General features: G+C 36.2%; 1 protein-coding gene across 1 annotated transcript in view; it reads right to left on the bottom strand.

Annotated features, from left to right (window-relative positions):
• skic2 (SKI2 subunit of superkiller complex) overlaps positions 1–22,090 on the bottom strand; it is a 59,470-nt gene that overhangs the window by 6,242 nt on the left and 31,138 nt on the right. The window contains exons 11-24 of the mRNA XM_028800965.2: positions 21,521–21,667; positions 21,344–21,428; positions 20,828–20,934; positions 19,339–19,485; positions 15,868–15,964; positions 15,560–15,772; positions 15,126–15,236; positions 14,920–15,031; positions 14,192–14,310; positions 11,859–11,996; positions 10,925–11,062; positions 8,665–8,769; positions 6,724–6,862; positions 4,560–4,686 (exon numbers count right to left, since the gene is read on the bottom strand). Coding sequence (XP_028656798.2) covers positions 4,560–4,686; positions 6,724–6,862; positions 8,665–8,769; positions 10,925–11,062; positions 11,859–11,996; positions 14,192–14,310; positions 14,920–15,031; positions 15,126–15,236; positions 15,560–15,772; positions 15,868–15,964; positions 19,339–19,485; positions 20,828–20,934; positions 21,344–21,428; positions 21,521–21,667 — 1,785 coding nt within the window. The remainder of the gene's footprint in view (positions 1–4,559; positions 4,687–6,723; positions 6,863–8,664; positions 8,770–10,924; positions 11,063–11,858; positions 11,997–14,191; positions 14,311–14,919; positions 15,032–15,125; positions 15,237–15,559; positions 15,773–15,867; positions 15,965–19,338; positions 19,486–20,827; positions 20,935–21,343; positions 21,429–21,520; positions 21,668–22,090) is intronic.

Genomic DNA, 22,090 nt, shown 5'->3' with positions numbered 1-22,090 from the left:
CCATTCAGCCCAGCTAAGCTCACAAGTACTATTCACTTAATTCTTCCAAAATAACATCAAGTCGAGTTTTGAAAGTCCCTAAAGTTGTATCGTCTACCACATTACTTGGTAGCTTATTTCACATGTCTGTGGTTTTCTGTGTAAAGAAAAACTTCTTAATGTTTGTGTGAAATGTACCTTCAATTGGTTTCCAGCACTGTCCCAGTGTTCTTGTTCAAATCAATTTAAAGTAACAGTTTCTATCCTCAGTACTAATTCCATTCATAATTTTCAACACTCCAATCATGTAACCTCTTAATCTCCTTTTGCCTAAAGTAAAAAGGCTCAGCTCTTTTTTCTTCATAATTCATCCCCTGTAGCAGTGGAATGAGCCTAGTCGCTCTTCTCTGGACCTTTTCTAGCTCTGCTATGTCCTTTTTGTAGCCTGGAGATGAAAACTACACACAGTACTCCAGATGAGGCCTTACTAGTGTGTTATAAAGCTTGAACATAACCTCTTTGGATTTCTACTCTACACAACGTGCTACATAACATTCTGTTAGCCTTTTTTAATGGATTCTGAACATTGGAAGCAGATAGTGTTGAGTCCACTACAACTCTTAAATTCCTTTCATAAGGTGTACTTTCAATTTCCAGACCTCCCATTGTGTACTCAAACCTAACATTTTACTTCGTATGTGTAATACGTTACATTTACAATTGTGAAATTGCTGTACCTACCTCAACAACTAAGGATCTATATATTGAAGTGTTCTTGTGTAAGAGTATTAGCATGTAGATAGAATGATTTTGGTCTTAAATGTTCTCCACTTGCACTGATGAATTCCAGAAAAGCTTGCTATTATTCTTTAACCCTTTTCATACTGATGAGCAAGTATACCATTAATACTGAGGTACCCGAGCACTGACTGAGCTAAAGGCACTGAAGGTTCACTTAACAATTAGTTTATGCATAAAAGTATCTATTTGTTTTGTTTTCTACTGTATGCATCAAGTACTCTAAATCAGTTGTTCTCAAACACTGGTCTGCAAACAACTCCTGGCATGGTTCTCACCAGGCATTATATCTGAGCAAACAGACATTTAAATCACTCCGATTTGTTGGTTTCTGATGTACATATTTATTTATAACAATCTGCTACCTGACCTCCACGCTCCAAAATGAACTTGGGTGTCATGAGAAGTGGCTTTAAGGCAACCACCACAGCGCATTCTGTTGCATTTCTTTTGCAAAAATGGCAGCTTTAATGTTGGAATCAAAGGGGTATGCTGTATCTGTAAAGGCTCTTGAAATCTCATTTGAAAACCCACCCTGCAATATTTCCATTGCCTCCTTACACTTTTTGCCAGGAAAGCAACTGTTGGTTTTTCTGCTAATAGCATAACCCCGTCAAGCCTCATTCTCAGTTTGGATAACTTCTTCATAGGTGTCCTTTCCCTTTGTCGTTCCCCTGAGGCTCTGTGGTGAAGTAAACTCCTCTGTGATTTCAAACTCATCATTTGTTCCCTGAATGAAGATCCTAAATTGTGCTGTGTCATAAACATCACTGTTTTTGTGAAGTGCCAGCTAAAAAGAGCAAAGATGTTTTGACTTATTTTGCAAATGCAGATGCAAATTGTCCCTCATTTCTTCAATCCTTCATGTAATTTTTAGTCCTTAGTCATAGCACTAAATACAGTGGGTACGGAAAGTATTCAGACCCCCTTCAATTTTTCACAATTTTTCTCCACACATACCGCTTAGAATTAAGGCCAAAAAGTTCTATCTTGGTCTCATCAGACCAGAGAATCTTATTTCTCACCATCTCAGAGTCCTTCAGGTGTCTTTTAGCAAACTCCATGCGGGCTGTCATATGTCTTGCACTGAGGTATATGTGGAGACAACCAGGCACTGCTCATCACTTGTCCAATACAGTCCCCACAGTGAAGCATGGTGGTGGGAGCATCATGCTGTGGGGGTGTTTTTCAGCTGCAGGGACAGGACGACTGGTTGCAATCGAGGGAAAGATGAATGCGGCCAAGTACAGGGATATCCTGGACAAAAACCTTCTCCAGAGTGCTAAGGACCTCAGACTGGGCCGAAGGTTTACCTTCCAACAAGACAATGACCCTAAGCACACAGCTAAAATAACGAAGGAGTGGCTTCACAACAATTCTGTGACTGTTCTTGAATGGCCCAGCCAGAGCCCTGACTTAAACCCAATTGAGCATCTCTGAAGAGACCTAAAAATGGCTGTCCACCAACGTTTACCATCCAACCTGACAGAACTGGAGAGGATCTGCAAGGAGGAATGGCAGAGGATCCCCAAATCCAGGTGTGAAAAACTTGTTGCATCTTTCCCAAGTAGACTCATGGCTGTATTAGCTCAAAAGGGTGCTTCTACTAAATACTGAGCAAAGGGTCTGAATACTTAGGACCATGTGATATTTCAGTTTTTCTTTTTTAATAAATCTGCAACAATTTCAAAAATTCTTTTTTTTTTGTCTGTCAATATGGGGTGCTGTGTGTACATTAATGAGGGAAAAAATTAATTTAAATGATTTTAGCAAATGGCTGCAATATGACAAAGAGTGAAAAATTGAAGGGGGTCTGAATACTTTCCGTACCCACTGTAATTCTGTCTTCTCTGGGCACATCTCCTTGGCAACAGAAACAAGGCATTCTTTGACAAATTCTCCCTCTGTAAATGGCTATTATTTTGGCTTTTTGAAAACTGGCTCAAATCTAAATGTTTAGATGCTTTTGTTTTTGAAAAGCTGAAATGTTAATTCATTTTTCAGTTTTGAAAATGTATCTGACATTACCTGCCCTACTAGACCATTGTATTTGTCTTTATGTCAAGATTCGAGGTGCTGACACAAACTGTTATTCTTTAAACACAGCGTCGGACTCCTGGCATATAAGGCAGTGTAGCAAGAAGGTTATTTGTGCCAAATGTCATTTGTGAAGTCATGCAGTTCAGCTGAGAGAGAGAGAGAGAGACGGTCAGGGAGACTGACAAATGACAGCTGTAAGTCAGGTTAGGGAGGTGGGCAGAAAGCATGTGAAGGACACAAGTAGGTAATTTTAAAAGGTGCTGATATCTGCTTGACCAAAATGGTTAAAAAACCCTGAGTCTGTGAAGGTATTAATAACCAGCCAGTTCTTCTGGTAGTCATCCATATCTGACATGAATTATATGAATATGTAATTATGTGAGTGTTTTTAACACTAGAATTACCAGAGCCTACGAAAAAACTCGTATATCCGGCCCACCTTAAATCGCTTCTTAAATCCGTTCACACCTCTCCGCCAGCATCCTTTGTCCTCTAAATGTGCTGATAAAAGACAAGCTGCCAGCAGCCGGCTATTCCATCCCCCCACCGAGTTAGAACGTGAGCGAACTTTTCCCAGCTCATGACTTGATTGATTATGTGGGAGTGAAGTGGAGTTTTACAGTGGAAATAAGAGATTGTTATTCTAAAGTAATCTGTGTAAACACATTGTTAAAACAGAAACTTTGTCATATTTTAGTAATAAATGTTACAAAATGTAGTAGGCATAAACTATAGAATGTGTAAAGCCCGAGTTCCAAAGATCAAATAAACACTTTCACAAAAGCTTCAAGGACGGTACAACAGCCTCCGTGGCGTAGCACGTTAAGATTTGCTTCTTAGAGCACAACAGCTCAGCCGCCTCACAGACCTGAGTTCGATTCCCCACTGGGGATAAAATGTTGCTTTTTTTTTTTCTTTTTAACCTCAATCGGACATAAAATTTATAAATTGGTATGCACTGTCAGTTAATGAGATCGTTATATTTTCATGTGGGATGCTCCTTTTAAAATATTTTTTTAACAATTGAGACTGCAATTAACAGGAACAACTGTCGTTATAACTGTTATTTTTAAGATCCATAACACACAGACAGTCGAGCACTGCATAATAGAGAGACAGACAGGCAGAGATATATAAATAAACAGGGAAGGCACATGTACTGAAAGAAAAAAAAAGATCAACGTGCGTTGTTCCTGCTGCACTGAATAAGCTCACCCGCTCTAACATCACCCTTCCCCCCGATCTGTCTCTCTAAGTAACAGCGCAAGTGGACATACAAGCTGGTGGCCCTCGGAAACTCCAGAACAGGGTTGTACAACCTTGATTAAAAAAAAAGTAGGATTAAAACTTCTCTTTGATTACAGCAACTACAAAAAGGGCTGCAGCAAGCATTACAGCAAGGTTTCATAAAATTAAATACCAAAAGCTCGATAATGTTATTGAATTGCAATCCCTAGCTTATATACTGACCTAGATTTTTTAGAGTATCTTCAAGGATGCCACAAGCTACATTATAAAATCAATCATGCCATTTGTATAAATAAACATGATAAATGATTGGAATGCTTTTAATTGTTGGATACAGCATACAAGAGACAACAGTGTGGGTATGCATTTTATGAACATCCTTTTAAGTAAAGTCTTCTACTACTTTTCAGTGAGTAATAAATAAACCATCACAATTATCAGATTTAAAATTAAACTATAGTGTAAAACAGTTAAACAGTTAGACATTCACTTACTTAAACCGTGGCATCTGTCGTTTATTGAAGTCATCGATAATTCTATCAGTGTGAATTTTGAGTGTTTTGCCGGTTACACTAAATATATCTTCTGATTTGAGCTTCTCTATAATGCTGCTACAAGGTCCTGTTTATTTTAAAAAAAGAAATGATTTGATTAATATTTTTCTCATCCCATTTCTCCTTATTATGCTAAAATTGTACAAAATAATATTTAAGAATGATCTTTAAGAATTAAACCTGCTTCAAAACACAATAGGACCCTGATTATCCGTGCCCTGATTTACTGAGTTGAACCTGTAAGTGTAATACACTTCTTTTCTTGTATAGTAACTCATAAAAGCTTTGCCATGAATACTATACTGAGAGCATATTGCTTCAATGCGATTGTGACTTAACTGGGAACAATTTACTGCTTCAATGTTTATTCGGACTTCATGGTTATCAAGAGGGAAGTGTTGTGTAATGTGGAGCCATGGCACGGTGCACCCGGGAGTCTGGAGTAAGATGGGGAGTTCTGCAGTTATTGCTTCAGTGAATTAAAGCACACCGCTATCAAGATGAAATAAGTGCGTAGTGCGGCACGATGATGTGGTGTAGCAGAGAGACTCGAGTTAGACGGGATAGGTTTCACTATCATCAGTATGAGGTCCATAAAGCTAGTATTCACACCATGTCAAAATTTCAGTAGTGATCCAACACCACTAAAGGTATGAAAAGAGGCTTAAAATTGATAATACTCAACATAAATTGGCAAAATATTTTATAGCCATAAATTATATTCTGAAATGGATTTAGACATGAGTTTTAAGCTATCCGAGGTAAGGTAGTATCAGTCCACATTGCCTCGGATAATCAGGGTTCTGCTGTGCAATGTGTCCCTGAGAAATGTGCTTATAAATGTTAACTAATGTTGTAACTGTCATACTCTGTTGGCCCCTGTATTTCAAAGAACAGACTCATCATTTTCCTTTAGTGAAAACCAACATCCCTTTACAGTGGTCTTGCTCAGCTTGTTCTTTTTTCATTCTTTTTCTGTCAATACTTATTGATTTCTTCAATATACGTAGCTGCTGAGGAAGACTATTATTCTAAGATGTTCCTATTACTGCTTCAATTAAATTATTTTACATTATAAAAATAAATATAAGTTAACTGTTTTATAAACTCAATCCCTTTGTTAATGAGTGAGCATACTGTACTTTACACAAATGGTGTGCACACTTTTTACATTAAGAGCTGTTCACAAATATAAAAAGCTATTTTTAGAGGAAATAATGAAATTGCTTCAGCCATTCATGAGATACATGCATTTTCTATCTTGCTTATTCAGTTAAAGGTTGATGGGAACTGTTGCCTATCCAAGTAGTAGGACTCAGTTTATACAAAGATAAACAAAATAATTTATGTTATTCACTGGCAAACCATCTGGTCAGAACTGAATTCTCAGTATTAATTTAAAAAAGATGTGAAAAGTACAAAGAGAACATTAAATTCAACCTAGCCTGCTAGTTAATGGAACTCACTGACATTTTCATTGTTGAGTTGCTTGCTAGTGTAATATACAGTATTTGTTCCAGTCACAGCAGCAGTCTCTGTTAAACAAAACTGTACTTGTGACACATTTTCCTATATTGTCATGTGAAAAAGTAAGTACACCTTATGAAATGTTTGTTTTTTTAACATATTGACTGATGCATCTGATGCTTTAAAAAAAAAAAAAAAAAATCACTGCTTATGTCTGATTCCACATCATCCATGATGTCCGAGGACATGAATGAAAACTCACTGACACCATTCCATGCCCAATTCTTAAATTTGTACTTCTGGATTAACAATGCCAGTGTTGAAGGTACAGTAGATATGTCATAACAATGAAACTCAATCTACATAACATGCCAGTTCCACAAATAAAACAAAATTCATATTAATACAGGAGCAATTTACAGATATTAATAAAAATTATGTTTATTGTCACAGCAGCTGTACATCTCTGAACAAAATCTATGTGATGAAATGATGGGCAAGCTAGTCTAAAACATCAGATTTTCCAGACTAAAATCAAATGAATTTACTGTGAGAAAGTATTTATATACATAGAACCACTGTGCTGGTTTTTAACTATTAAGAATACAATTTATGTATCCCTGCGTCATGAGCTCACCGTCAGGCAGGAAGAGCTTCCTTGGTACTAGATCCTCTGGGGTGAGTGCTGCCTTATCATCTTGAGGCACAACCTGCTCTGTATTTTTTTCACAAAGAACTAGTGTGGTAAATGTACGGCTTACTGCATCTGATGAAACCTATGGGAAAGAAACAAAAGATGCAAGTATACCCTCATCAAATTTATCTTCCTTCAAATAAATAATTGGCAAGAAAGAAACCAATTCCATTACCATTTTGCAGTTATGTGGAAAAGGTTGATTTGTTAATCATGTTTGCCTGAATCTGAAGATATACATACAAACTTGTTGTTCTTCTTTCAGCTGCTCCGATTAGGGGTTGCCACAGAGGATCATATTCTTCCATCTTTTCCTGTCTTCCGCATCTTGCTCTGCCACACCCACCACCTTCATGTCCTCTCTCACCACATCCATTAACCTTCTCTTAGGCCTTCCTCTTTTCCTCTTACTTGGCAGCTCCATCCTTAACATTCTTTTCCCAATTTACCCAGCATCTCTCCTCTGCAAATGTCCAAACCAACGCAATCTCAACTCTCTGGCTTCGTCTCCCAACCATCCAACTTGAGCTGACTTTCTAATGTACTCATTTCTAATCCTATCCATCCTCATCACACCCAATGCAAACTTAACGTCTTTAACTCTGCTACCTCCAGCTCTGTCTCCTACTTTCTGGTCAGTGCCACCGTCTTTAACCCATATAACATAGCTGGTCTCACTACCGTCCTGTAGACCTTCCCTTTCACTCTTGCTGATACCCGTCTGTCACAAATCACTCCTGACACTCTTCTCCACCCATTCCACTGGGCCTGCACTCTCTTTTTCACAATCCTCATTACTCTGTACTGTTGATCCCAAGTATTTAAACTCATCCAACTTCGCTAACTGTACTCCTTGCATCCTCACCATTCCACTGATCTCCCTCTCATTTACACACATGTATTCTGTCTTGTTCCTACTGACCTTCATTCCTCTCCTCTCTAGAGCATATTTCCACCTCTCCAGGGTCTACTCAACCTGCTCCCTACTATCGCTACAGATCACAATGTCATCAGCAAACATCATAGCCCATGGGGACTCCTGTCTAATCACGTCTGTCAACCTGTCCATCACCAAAACTGCCAAAATTTCACACTGAAAGTGGATCCCTTGGTGTTTTTTCATATTCCATTATCATTCACAAGATGTCTCCATTCCCTGCAGCAGAGTTTAACTGCAGTTTCATTAGAGAAATATTGTAAATGTATATCCCTGGCCTTATGGAAAAAAACATTTTACACTTTGAATAAATTAAGATCATTTTTTGTTTGGCTCCTAACTCTGAATTCCACAAACTGGGTAACAAAATCAGTGAATGAATATTATTTATAATGATACAGCATTCATGCAATATTCTAATCCATTTTTTTTCATTTACTGTACATATCATTGTAGAAAACCAAAGCCTAGACGCATCAATTGCATAGGAGATACTAACACAAAATAAGAGAACAGGCCATCACAGAACACAGAATTATAAATTCATTTATAAAAATGCCAATCTAGGCAACATGCATGTCTCTTGAGATGTTAGAAGATACCAAAGAACTTTGATTAAATTTGAGGCATATGAGGGGAGTGTGAAAGCCTACATAGTCCCAGACAATGACACTGGGTTTGTGCTAATGATAAGTGAATACTTCACAGGAAAATCAACAATAACAGCGGGCTGGCCATCAAATAACCGATACTTTTCCCCACAAAAGTAAGCAATGTTCCACATTGTGCACATCAATAACAAAGAAGTAACACACTAGTTTACAAAAATCACTGAGAATGATGTTTGAGTACATACTAACAATGGCAAAGTAAATTCTTAGTTGTCATGCTTCAAAAAATATTATTGAACGTGATGTAACTGATAATTAAATGTTTTAAACTTTTACCTGTAAAATGACCCCCAATGCATTTTTATGCTTCAAATTATTGACCACAATTACTCGCCCAACTGAGAGTGCCTTCTGTCCATTAACAGACTCCATAACTCTTTTCTAAAGAAAAAGAACGGGCAGTTTTTTAAAAGGAAAAAATGCAATGCTTTTATTAATAAGAAGCAAGTTCAATATAATTGTTAGTTGACAGCATCTTTTAAATTAACATACAGAATAAAATAGAATTGCTTAAACTGAGCTCTCAGACTACTCTTCCTGCATTCTGGGGATTTAAAGCTAGGTAACACTCCTGTCTATTCATTTTAATAATACAAAAAAGTGCATTCTTTTTCTCTGCTGTACTTCAGGCAAAAGGAGAGCTCTTTATTACTAATTCTAGCATAGCAGCCAAATTTGGATGTTTACGGAGGTGCAATCATCAACATTGACAACCTCTTCTTGACCTTTTAAAGGCTTTTTTAAGATGGCTCTTTAAAGATTATTCTGGCAAGCTTAAAACAATCACATTTAATCAAACATTAAAAACTGATTAACCGCTAAGAAATAAAAGTAAGCTGCTATGATTTCCAAGTAATTTAAATGTAGTAGGAGTAGCAGCATTGACATGTGCTTGGAGTACAGTAAAATTTTTACTTGAATGAATATTCAACCAGTATGCAGCATGGCACCATTCTAAAATGTCTTCCAAACACTGCCACATTCTTTAGTAAAGAAAAACTAAAATTAAGCATTGGCGTTTTGTTTTTTTGTAAACTAGCACTGATTTTGATATCTGAAAATTGTGACTGCCACCTTGTACGATATCTCAACGTGATCCATATCGCTGCTCATTCTGTGTTTCACTCATCTTTTTAAACATGAGCAGCATAATCATATCAAGCAAAGGTTTTGTAATGAGCTATTTATTAATGATGAACGTGCACCTACAAAATCACACTATTGGCATGGGCATGTCACCAAACAGGACCAAATAAAAGCCAGTGCCTATGTCTGATTAGGAGTATCACATTTCCTGCTGTAGCCTTCTGGTATTGAGATGTGCTCAAGGATAACTACTGCCATCATAAAGGCAGCCTCAAGGGGTTGCAAACCAACTAGTCATCCAAAGTTTCATTCTCTGAACTGGCTTATTTCAGCCAAGTGTCACAAGATGCCAGAGCCTTTGCCAGCAGCATAATAAGCAAGGCATGAGCTAACATTTAACGGAGCACACGCTGAGCCACACTAACTTATAAAGGCCCACATTTGAGTTTCAAACTAACCTCCATGTACTGGAGAAACTCTATAAACTCTGCATGAATAATGCTTAGGTTAGGATGCAGGCTTCACCGGAGAGTGTAATATAACAACACCTGAATTCAACCTAATTTGAACCCATGACTCTATAGTTAAAGTTATAACCACTGTGATGCAACATTGCAGTCAACTTGGTCCAGAAAAGGTCGTGATAGCTAAATTAAAGGATAGAAACTAGATAGAAAACTTCTGCATAAACTGATTATTACTTACTACATGCACTCAACAAATAAGCAAACCACGCACATCAACATACAGGCACATATAAGTCATGCTGTTCAAGCTGCAATCTAGAATTAGTTATTAGCTCTTAATAATGCTGCATTATGAACCACCTTGGTATTCATATGAGTGCAGTACATAAGTGTGATCTCCTCGCTATACTGCATCTCATTTTCAAATTATTATCGGTGTAACTGTTTTATTGTACCTACTGTTTGCATAATCCAAATAAATGGCTTAACCAGAATGTGCTTTTATGGAATAAAGTATTTACATGAGTAATATTATAACTGGAAACTTGAACATTTTGCACATGGCTGGTGTATTTAACAGCTTGTCAATGCACTCAAAAGTTAACAGAGAACTTCTGTTTAAACACATCCTGGAGACAGTGCATAAAAAACTTTATACACCAATGCTGAATAATGATTTTTTTTGCAAAGATAATTTCAAACAAACAAAATATTAACTGACTATAAACCGAGACACATTAGGAGAAAAAAGTGAATTCTCTTTGTTCATAAAGGGTTTTATTAAAAAAAATACATCTTTCCTATTGTAAACTGACCTAATTAAACCTGTATGATCAGAAAAATATTAATTATGTAATTCCCATTTATAACTCTTTTTTTCTGTGGAATTGGTAATTATTCTCTGATATCTTTAGATGTACCTCCTCCATGAAATGTTCATTTGAATATTTTTTGATTTTTGCTACTTCTAATATGAAATATACCTGTAATTCTCTTCTGGTGTGAATTATCTCTTGGACAGTTACATAGTAGCTCTCTAAATCACACAACTGTCCAACATTATCAACTTCTGGCATCGATGCTAATGTCTTGGTCATTTCAGCAATCTTCTGCTCATAAACCTGTAAGAAATAAAAATAAAAGCATAGTACAAGCTTTGAAAGAAAGTAATTGAGTTAATCTATATTAAAGCATATAATTATTGTAACTTGAATTTGAATATATCAATTCAAGAATTATTACTTTTTTTAATATGTATCAACAAATGTATACTTTAACAAATGTGCATTGTCAGTCATGCATGTCTGGGGGCCACCTTCCTGGTACTTGTGGAGTAAGCAGGTCGACCCCAGGATGAGAGGGGTGCAGATGCTAATATTATCTACTCATTCGTCCTCCACAGCAAAGAAAGATGCCCAAGAGGACCACCAGACACCACCCCACCACTAAGAGAAAGCCCCGCCCCTTCTGGTCTCAGCCCTATACAGCCGGTCCGTTACCGGAAGATGGTGTCAGATACCCAGCTGACATTCATAAATGATAGAGCTGCTGAACTACTGACTTTGTGAATTGACTCACACATTACTTTTTTTTTTTTTTTGGGCTGTCGGCAGTCTTTTTCATTAATATTAAAAGGAGTTACGAAGGTGGAACCCCAGCCTTTCCTTGACACTCCAAGGTGTTTGCTTTTCCAGCCACCATTACACCATATTACCTTCAGATGTAATTTCCATATTATCCATCATTTAATTAGAATTTCAATCTTTCATTAAAAAGCAAAGTCATGTACCCAAATAAGAAAATCAATCTGAATGCTGTCATTCTGTATGATGAAATACTCTGGTTAATAAGTTGTGTATTTTTTGTCTATATATTTGAGCATTGAAAGGTCAGTTTTTTATTTGGATTATTTCTTACTTTGCTATCCTTCCGTGTATGAAATTCCGAAAAACTGCGCTTCATCATGTCTTCTACACGCAGAGCCTCCACACGAAGCAGATTCAGGATCATGGTGTACGTAAGGCGAAACTGGGACTGCAACATAGTTGGCTTGCCCTGTCAATAAAAGAGTCACTCAGGTAAGATTTACAGATACTGTTAAAACTTTCGGGAAAATAATGGTGTTGATGTTGCATGGCATGACCCCAGGTAATTTGCTTGAGTTAGTCCTTTGCTACTACATAAGCATCACTAAGCCCCAAATCATTCAAGATCTTTAAAAAAAAAAAAAAAAGTACAATGATCCTATTCATTGAATGCCACTTTGCAAATGTCAAGAGAGACAAGCTGTTGGGCAATGTAAGAAGCATAAAAACACATTTCTACTGAAATCAATTATTTCAATCTAAAGGAAGAGTAATTCATATGAATTACTACAGACAGATTTTGCCAATTTGTTTTATGTGGACATATTTTCTTCAGTCCTGTGGTGGGTTGGCACCCTGCCCAGGATTGGTTCCTGCCTTGTGCCCTGTGTTGGCTGGGATTGGCTCCAGCAGACCCCCGTGACCCTGTGTTCAGATTCAGCAGGTTGGAAAATGGATGGATGGATGGATATTTTCTTCAACTATCCATCCATCCATTATCCAACCCGCTATATCCTAACTACAGGGTCACGGGGGTCTGCTACTAAATAAAATAGTGTATTTATCCACATAATGTTTTATACATATAACAGAACTCTTGTCTTAGGCACTGATTTCTTAACAGTACATCAGTAATATCTCAAAATTCTTTACATAGTCCACATTTGTTGTGCTATATTCAGTTTAATCTCATAAATATTTTGTCCACATATTTTTAAAAAATGACAATGAAATATTTTGATTGACAGTCTAGTGATCATTAACACTTTTTAGAAATACATAAAGAAGGTAGGTTGGGTATTAAAAAACAAAAGAATGTTGTGGTAGGATCTTGAACAAAACAGTCAATTAACAATGAAAAATGATAAAATAAGTTAAATAGAGGTGCCCAAATGAAGTGGAATAGGAAATGTTGAAGGCAGGTAGAAAAAAGAAGTTATATAGCCAAAAGTTCTGTCCAATGAAATTTTAAGTTCATGGAAAATTACAATAGTAAATGATAATAAAATGTCTGTTATTTTCATTGTGTAAAGACATGCATATTTATCCCTTTGTGATAAAGTCGACAAAAAATGCCAGAAAAAAGGATCACAAGTGAGGGGAAACTTATTGATTTTCAGTTTAGTTTTATGAACTGTGTGGGTTTGGCACCCTGTCCAAAGGAAACAGTGCTGCCAGTAGAGCCTTCACAATTCTGAAAATTGATTAACAGAGCTATATATTGTCTGGTGTCTAGTCTCCTGCAGATGTGAAGCAGAAGCACTGATCCCTGCATCACCATGCAACCCCACAATTAGTTGCATATTGAGATGTCAAAAAGAAAAAAGCTAAAAAAAAATAAAAAACACAATATTTACCTCACCACTGCCCTAAGTAACCTGGAGATATACTGCACACGGTGCACACAGAATATACACACATAACATTATATATATATATATATATATATATATATATATATATATATATATATATATATATATATATATATATATATATATTTATTACTTCTCACTCCACTGCAGACAACTGCTTAATAAAGGCTCAGAAGTTGAAAGATGTTATTGATCAACAACCTATGAACATTAGTCTATGTGTTGCTTTGTTTAAAGTGTCTAAAATGCCAGTCAGATGTCAATGTAGAATGAGTATTTAGGTATATGCAGAAGAGTGTTTTTTTCTCAAAAAGTATAAAATTTTACTGATTAGGTTGTATATTCCTAGAGATGTTGATTCAGAGGTACATAATTAATTTCATCCTGAATAAGTATCAAGAAAGGAGAATAAGGGAGTAATGGCTAAGGAGTATGCAATTCATTGAAGAGTTGCATTTTATCAAATAAAAGAAAGGCGGAGGTAGCTGTCACTGAATATGATATTGGATACATGAGATGAATGAGAATTCTACCAGGATTGTTCAAAAATAGAAAAGAACTTGTGGGAATATTAGAAAACCCAAATTAAAACTAGAATAATTGTGATTAAATTAGCTGATATAAACAATTCATAAAGGAGACTGTAATCTGGAATTTTTATTAGACTGTACAGTAGGTATGCTTAGAAACCTGCTACATAATACATATCCAAAATACCATTCGATTCTTTGATGTACATTTGTTATTAAAGCCTCCAGTTTTTGTTGTTATCTCAGTTGTAGATTCTTACCAACATCATCTTGTGCAGGTCAGCCATTTCATGAACTCCTGACTTGCACAGGATTATTACTGTGCCTGTGGTGTCAAGACCTCTACGGCCAGCCCTCCCCGCCATTTGAATATATTCACCTAAAGAGTAAAAGTGGGAGAACATTAAACATGATTCACAAAAAATGTTCTAAACAGACTGCTTATATATAACACAATTGATGACAGACAGATAACAAAGAGATTGTTTAACTGCATTAGGAAATGAAATAAGGGAATTAATGATAATTAATGATAATGAATGAACACTATTTGCCTACCTTGCTATAAATAAGGATACCACATTTGTCTCGTTTATTCTTTAGCCATTTGCATTTTCTTAAAAATGAATGAATCGATACATCAAATGGCATTATAATTTAAAACCTCCAAAACAGCACAGACATTAGTAGTTATATTTTAGCTAACAACCAATTATAATCCACCTGTTATGATCAAATAACTCTGACAAGTATTAAGTTATTAGCTTGTAACTGCTGTAAAATCAGTTTGATCCATTATGTTGCCACATATAGGTTATGTCCTTTAAAAGATTCCCTAAAATGATAAATCAAATGCCAGAGCCGTACATCCAAGTTCAGGCTGAAAATATTTCAATGTAATACCTAAGTTTTTTCCTACATTTACTTGAAAAAGATGTTAAATTTCCTCAGACGTAAGAGCCCAATTGAGGAAAAAAGCATTGATGACCTGGGAGAAGGTCCCGAAACGCTGTTCCATCATGCTTCCGAATGCTGTCAAACACCACAGTCCTTGCTGGCATATTCACTCCCATAGCAAATGTTTCTGTTGCAAACAGCACCTTTAGAAGCAAAGACAAAAGTAAATCAACACCAAAGTATAAAGAACTTCACACAAAATATGAAATATAATCATTAAATAGTAAGGTAAATTACCTTTACAAGGCCTTTGGTAAACAGCATCTCAATAACCTCTTTGAGAATTGGCAGGATCCCACTGTGGTGAACTCCAATTCCTCTTTTCAGAAGGTCTATCATTTGCAGGACCTTACATTTACAGAGAGTGAAGATTTAAGAAGTGATAAAGAGGAATAAGCCACTATTATAAGAAGTAATTTTTTTTTAGAAATGGCCTGCAGAAAATTATTAAAAAACAAGGGATATGTCAAGTTCGTTAATTAATAATATTAAAACAAATATATAATTAAATTATCATACAGAGTACAATATTTCAGATTTCAAGAAAAAACAAACAGCTCGAAATGTTGGAAATGGATTTTGACATACATTGTAAAACTAGAGTGTTAAATATTAAAACATGCTTAAAATACTTCAAAAATACTTAATGTAACTTTGTTTCTGGTTCTCACCTGTGGAAGTTGCTTGTCTGTACCTTTCAGTCGTGCAATGCATTTGTGAAAGAAAACATGGATCTCACTCTTTTCAGCACTGGTGGTAAGGTCCAGTGTAACAAGGCCGCGAGCGTTCTCATCACAGCGGGACCGTGAAAATGTGAAACAAACAACAGGAAGCTGGTCTTTTTTATACAAAGCATCTAAAAGAGACAACCAAACTGATCGATCCTAAAAGACACAGGAGAGAACAGAAAAGTTGATAAGAAAAATGCAGAGGGGATGAAGACACATTCAAACAACAACCACCACCAACAAGGAGTCACCTGACTAGCTGTCGCTGCATGAGCTGCAGGCTTTGCACCAAATGACTGAGCGTGTTTACTTGTGCGTTCCTTTTTTGCCTCTACAGCAGAATAATACCTGTAACACAAAGTGCAGCAAAGTACTACGTTACCCTATAAATATATTTTAAAAATATGATTAAAAACATTTTCATCTTAGGTTCATTGACAAGCCTCATAAATTTACTCACATAATTTTTGGGGAGGAATCAACTAAGACTTAGGAAGCCTTAAAATAATTTACAACACAAGAAAGAAGATGAATTACAGAGTAACACAGTCATTATTTTGCCAGACATTTTTTCTGCTCAAGTGAATCTACATTACTCCTAAAATAAAAAGGTAAAAATATGTTTTGCACACACATCTAAGGTACTGCACTTGGCAAAGAACATTTCTAAAGAAGAATGTCATCTGAGAAAATAACTGATGTGAACTGTGTAATATTTTATCATTTCTAGTTCTAGGTAATACAAATCCCTCACCAGTGTAAAATTAGAGAAGGCACTGTATTTTTAAAAGTGACCAAAATAAAATTTCATGCTATGAATGTGACAAGATTCACCACTGAGTACTGAATACTGTACTATATACAGTAATCCCTCCTCCATCGCGGGGGTTGCGTTCCAGAGCCACCCGCGAAATAAGAAAATCCGCGAAGTAGAAACCATATGTTCATATGGTTATTTTTATATTGTCATGCTTGGGTCACAGATTTGCGCAGAAACACAGGAGGTTGTAGAGAGACAGGAACGTTATTCAAACACTGCAAACAAACATTTGTCTCTTTTTCAAAAGTTTAAACTGTTCTCCATGACAAGACAGAGATGACAGTTCCGTCTCACAATTAAAAGAATGCAAACATATCTTCCTCTTCAAAGGAGTGCGCGTCAGGAGCAGATGTCAGAGAGATAGAGAAAAGCAAACAAATCAATAGGGCTGTTTGGCTTTTAAGTATGCGAAGCACCACGGCACAAAGCTGTCAGGAGCAGAGAGAGAGAGAGAGAGAGAGAAAGAGAGACAGAGAAAAACAAAGAAGCACAAATCAATACGTGCCCTTCGAGCTTTTAAGTATGCGAAGCACCGTGCAGCATGTCGCTTCAGGAAGCAGCTGCACAGAAGGTAACAACGTGAAGATAATCTTTCAGCATTTTTAGACGAGCGTCCGTATCGTCAAGGTGTGCGAACAGCCCCCCTGCTCAATCCCCCTACGTCAGGATCAGAGAAAGTTAGCGCAAGAGAGAGAGGGAGAAAAGTAAGTTGGGTAGCTTCTCAGCCATCTGCCAATAGCGTCCCTTGTATGAAATCAACTGGGCAAACCAACTGAGGAAGCATATACCAGAAATTAAAAGACCCATTGTCCGCAGAAATCCGCGAACCAGCAAAAAATCTGCGATATATATTTAAATATGCTTACATATAAAATCCGCGATGGAGTGAAGCCGCGAAAGGCGAAGCGCGATATAGCAAGGGATTACTGTACAGTAACTGTGTTCCACCTGACTTTAGTCTAAAGAGAGCTGAAAGCGGACGCAGATCTGCCATTGCATCCAGCGAACTGGGCAGCATGCTAAAAATGATAATCCAATATGTTAGCAATTAAGGGCAGACATAAACTATATGCCAGAAAGTAGCTGGCACCTGCCTGCATGCTCCAAGAACTGGGATTATTGTTTGATATATTTTGGAGTATCGAAGTTTTTGAGAGAATTTTTTTAGCATGCAATTTTAAATAATATTAGCCCAATCTAACACAGGATGAAGGTGGTTAAATCCTAAGGAGAGCATGGATTCCCATTGAGCCCCTTTCCCACTACTGTTCTGAAAAGAATCTAAGATAGAAGATCAGTTGGTATATTTTAGACATTACTGTTTTTCCTTTAATAATATGCTGAAGTTACATTTCTGTAAAAGGTAAGGATGGTTATGTTGGTCATTGAGGCAATTACATTATTACAAGACATTATTAAGCCCTGAATTAACATTTTAGGGCTTGAACATTTTTTTCAAGTGAAGGTTTTATTATTTAAAATAAATATCATTACATATAAAGTTAAAAATATACTGGAAAGACTTGAAAAATACTCTTTTTGATTGCATTCATTTTTCTTGATAATGATAAATGTACACTACTGGCCAAACGTTTTAGAACACCTCAGGTTTTCTGAAATGGAATGACTGACCTAAAATGGTGAAAAGGTAAGCAGTAGACTGCCAGAAGTTTATATTTAAAGTTTAGGTTAGCAAAAACTGAACAAATGGAAATTTCAGAAAATTACAAATGGGCCTTCTACAAGGAACAATTAATAGGTGACAACGTACAGATGTTCTGCAGCAATTAATATAAAACAAACAATTTGAACAGGTGTCCCGACTTCTGATGACTAGTTAAAAACCCTCTGTCTGTCTTAAAGCAGAGAAGGAACGGACTGTGCTACCTCTGAGGAACTACTTGGGACAATATTAAACTGCAGAATGTTCTAAATTCCAGTGATAACAGCAAGAAAATGTCAATTAACAAATAAAAGGAAACAGACCATTATTACCCTTAGAAGTACATATGCCTTTCTTTTAGGGAAATTGCAAAAAAAAAATCAGTGTCAGTGATTGTGGTGTCCTACACAATCCAAAGGCAATTGAAAACTGGAAGAATCAGAAGACACGTTTCTGAGGGTCACCAGCTTGCGTGATAGGCGCCTCACAACACAACTGCTCCAAGCACAGCTTAACAGTGGTCAAAAAACCAAGTCTCAGTTTCTATTGTGAAGAGGAGACTTTGTGTTGCAGGTTTGATACGATGAGTGCCAGTAAGAAAGCTATTCCTTAAAGGACAAAATAGGGCTGTGGACAACTGCAGACTGGAAGAAAGTCTTAAACGCTAATGAATCAAAACTTGAAATCTTTGGTTCATCTCACAGGGTGTTTGTACACCGTTGGCTTGGTGAAATGATGGTTCCATGCTGTGTGATACCAACTGTCGAACTTGGAGGAGGAAGTGTGATGGTCTGGGGTTCTTTTGCTGGAGGCAGAGTTGGTGACTTGCACAGAGTGACTGGCATTCTGAATCAAAAGGGTTACCACAGTTTGGCTGTTATACTAGCAAAAGGTGGCTTCTATGACAAATCAAAAATTTACATAACATTTTGTAAACTTCCCTTGACTTGTTTTTTTATTTATCATTGTTTATTTGTTTTATGCCTTGATTTCATGAAACATTAATGCATTAAACAGCATGCATTTCCATTAATACTGAAAAAAACTGAAGTGTTCTAAATCTTCTGACAGGTAGTGTACATTAGAGAAGCTGGAATCATTCTTTCAATGAGTTCTAAAATCTGAATATAGTTTTATTAAAAACTATATTACAAATTTGACGTTAGAAGCTAATGGCTAAAGTTTTTCCACTAATAACATCACCCTTCCATAAATGAATACAGCAAAGTTAACACCTACCCTTTTGTAAGGAAACTGCCAGATGCATCCACCAACAAGAACAGCTCTTTTTGAGTTTTGGTACTATTTCCTGTGTACAAGTAATGTTCCAGTGGTACAGGCCTCTTTAGTGTACTTATTACATAAATCTTCTTTCTCTTGATTCGGCTTAAAAGAAATAATAAATGAGAAAATAAACAACATATTAATTTTATTAAAAAGAATATAAGGGTAAGTAGGCAAGATTTTATGAAATTTATTAAAAAAAAAAAAAAGGAGCAGGATATAAAATTTTATTTTGTTTATCTTCGACTAATTCTGGTAAATAACTTTATTATTATATAAGAACTACTCATTTAGCCCGTTACAATAACGGGCGCTAGAACAGTAGTGCATAAACATTAGTAAGAACAGTCTATATTAAATGGCAAGGGACCTTGATCTCATTTTGTTTGTTGGTCGTATTTTTCTTTGTCCTTTAGCCTTTCTTTTGTTGATGTTTACTTGCTGAGCTGACCGTTCTTCGTGGGCTGCCGCCGTGTATTGTGTGTCTTTAATTTTCTGTGACAGTAATACTGTCTTGTACGTCCGCTGGCTTGTACGTCTGTAATATACCTTTAATTTTCTCTGGTGGTATAGCGTGCGCGTCGGTAACATGCCTTTAATCTCCTCTGACAGTAATACTGGCTTGTATGTGGCTGTAATATGCGTCACTGTATTGTGTACCTTTAATTTCCTCTCGCAGTAATACTGGTTTGTATTTTCATAAAACGCCTGTAACTTTCTCTGACAGTAATATCGCGCATCGCACCGTGCCCCGCGCATGCGCACTTCACCAGAAGACACACACATGGACACCTGGACGCACACAGGGATTTTATTAAAGAGGATATAATATTTTTTTCAATGACAAACAAATCATATCTGCCCAAATTTTTCAATGGTTGTCATTTATCAAATCACTCATGCAGGTCACAGGAAGTATACAAATTATGAAATAAACTTAGCATTATGTAATAAATAAAATGTAAAAAATGTATAAAAGTCCTATCTTTAGCAAATTTTAGCTGATGAATGAAAATTGTTGCAGGACAAAAAGTGACTTCATTTTCACCAATGTTGCTTATTGTATGAAAAGACTGCATGAATAAATTATTATATTTTAAGGGGACTTTATTCAACAAAAAATAAAATTTCATTTGAGCTAAGGTTTTTTATTACTTTTTTGAATTATGCTAATGCAAAGATGACAATTTATGTTGCATTTTTAATTCATAGACTTTGATATGAATGGATAGACAGCAGAGCATAATACACAAATAAGAAATGGAATATAAGCAATTAAGAAAAGAGATTAATTAAAATTTAAAATATAGCTTTATGTTACAAGGAAGGAAATATATAACTGTTCAGGCCCTCCAGTGTGTTTGACTCCAATGGTTGATATTTTAATATGTTGGAAGTCACCAAGAAGTACAAAAGGACTGAAATGTTTATTTAACTAAGTTACCCAATCCAGTCAGCGAATTCCAATGTGTTGGGCACGGTAGCACTCAATAAGATGATGTTGACATGATCTGGCAACATTATTAATACCTCCTCCCAGACTACTCCTCTCTGAAAGCAAAACAAATAAGGGGGTGCATTAGTAGTCAAGCACAATGATCTTCTGGAATGAAGATCACAAGACCTGTTGAGAATTTCATTCTGAAAAGCAGAACAAGAACTAGGACTGTGATAGAGCAAGTTTCTCCAAGTGCCCAGGATCCAGGGCACAATACCATATGATAACAACTAAATTAGAAAATTATCATTTCAATAAAGACGTAACAAAATGAGAGCTCACATGACAGTTCTCCCCATTAAGAGATATGAGGTAATGAAATATTGCTGTGAAACAGAACACGACAGTAAATGAGAATAAAAAAATGGAACATTTCTCCCTTCCTAATTCTGGTTGCAACTACAGTATTCTTTCAGTGTCACATACTGTAACAATAAACAAACAAATTAATAAATTGTGTACCTCTGCATCATTGATGTAGTGAACTTCATCAAAAATCACCCATTCCAAGTCTCTGATAACATCTGATCCATTATATAGCATTGATCTACAGGGAGGACAAGCACATAATGATACTGTATATTGAGAGCATTTACAATAACAAAAACTGCTTTTCTCAGGCTTTTGTCTGAAACTTACCGGAGAATCTCAGTAGTCATAATGAGGCACGATGCCTCTGGCCGGAGCTGCACATCCCCAGTTAACAATCCCACATCCTGGAAAGTAGTTTTGAAATCTCTGAACTTCTGATTAGATAGGGCTTTAATGGGTGATGTGTAGATTGTTCTGTTACATAAAGCAACAATGTCATAAGAGCAGAAAAAGAATGAATTTTTAAAGCTTAAAAAAGTCAATATGCAGGCATGTCTACAGGTTTTTTTCCAATAAGAACAGCATAAACAAAACGTTTCAGGAAATGTGTTATATTTGGATTTTGATGAACTGAACATACATTAATGTTCAGCCAAAGGTGCACAGAAAAACAGAAAATTAAAACAGGCATTTTAAAAACAAAATTGGCTGGATGTTGTGCATTTTAATGTAAAATGAAAAGTTAAAATATGATGGAGGGGTGAAAAATGTATGTATACAATAAATACAGGATGGTCCAGATCTAATTATGCAATTATTGCATTGCATTAAAAGTTGCATAGTTAGATCTGGACCACCCTATATGTAAGAATGTTAAATGAATACAAAACATTTATT

The sequence above is a fragment of the Erpetoichthys calabaricus genome, chromosome 1 (assembly GCF_900747795.2).
Source record: "Erpetoichthys calabaricus chromosome 1, fErpCal1.3, whole genome shotgun sequence".
Lineage (NCBI taxonomy): Eukaryota > Metazoa > Chordata > Cladistia > Polypteriformes > Polypteridae > Erpetoichthys > Erpetoichthys calabaricus.
The sequence above is the reverse complement of the archived record's forward strand: the minus strand, read 5'-3'. Positions and strand labels throughout refer to the sequence as shown.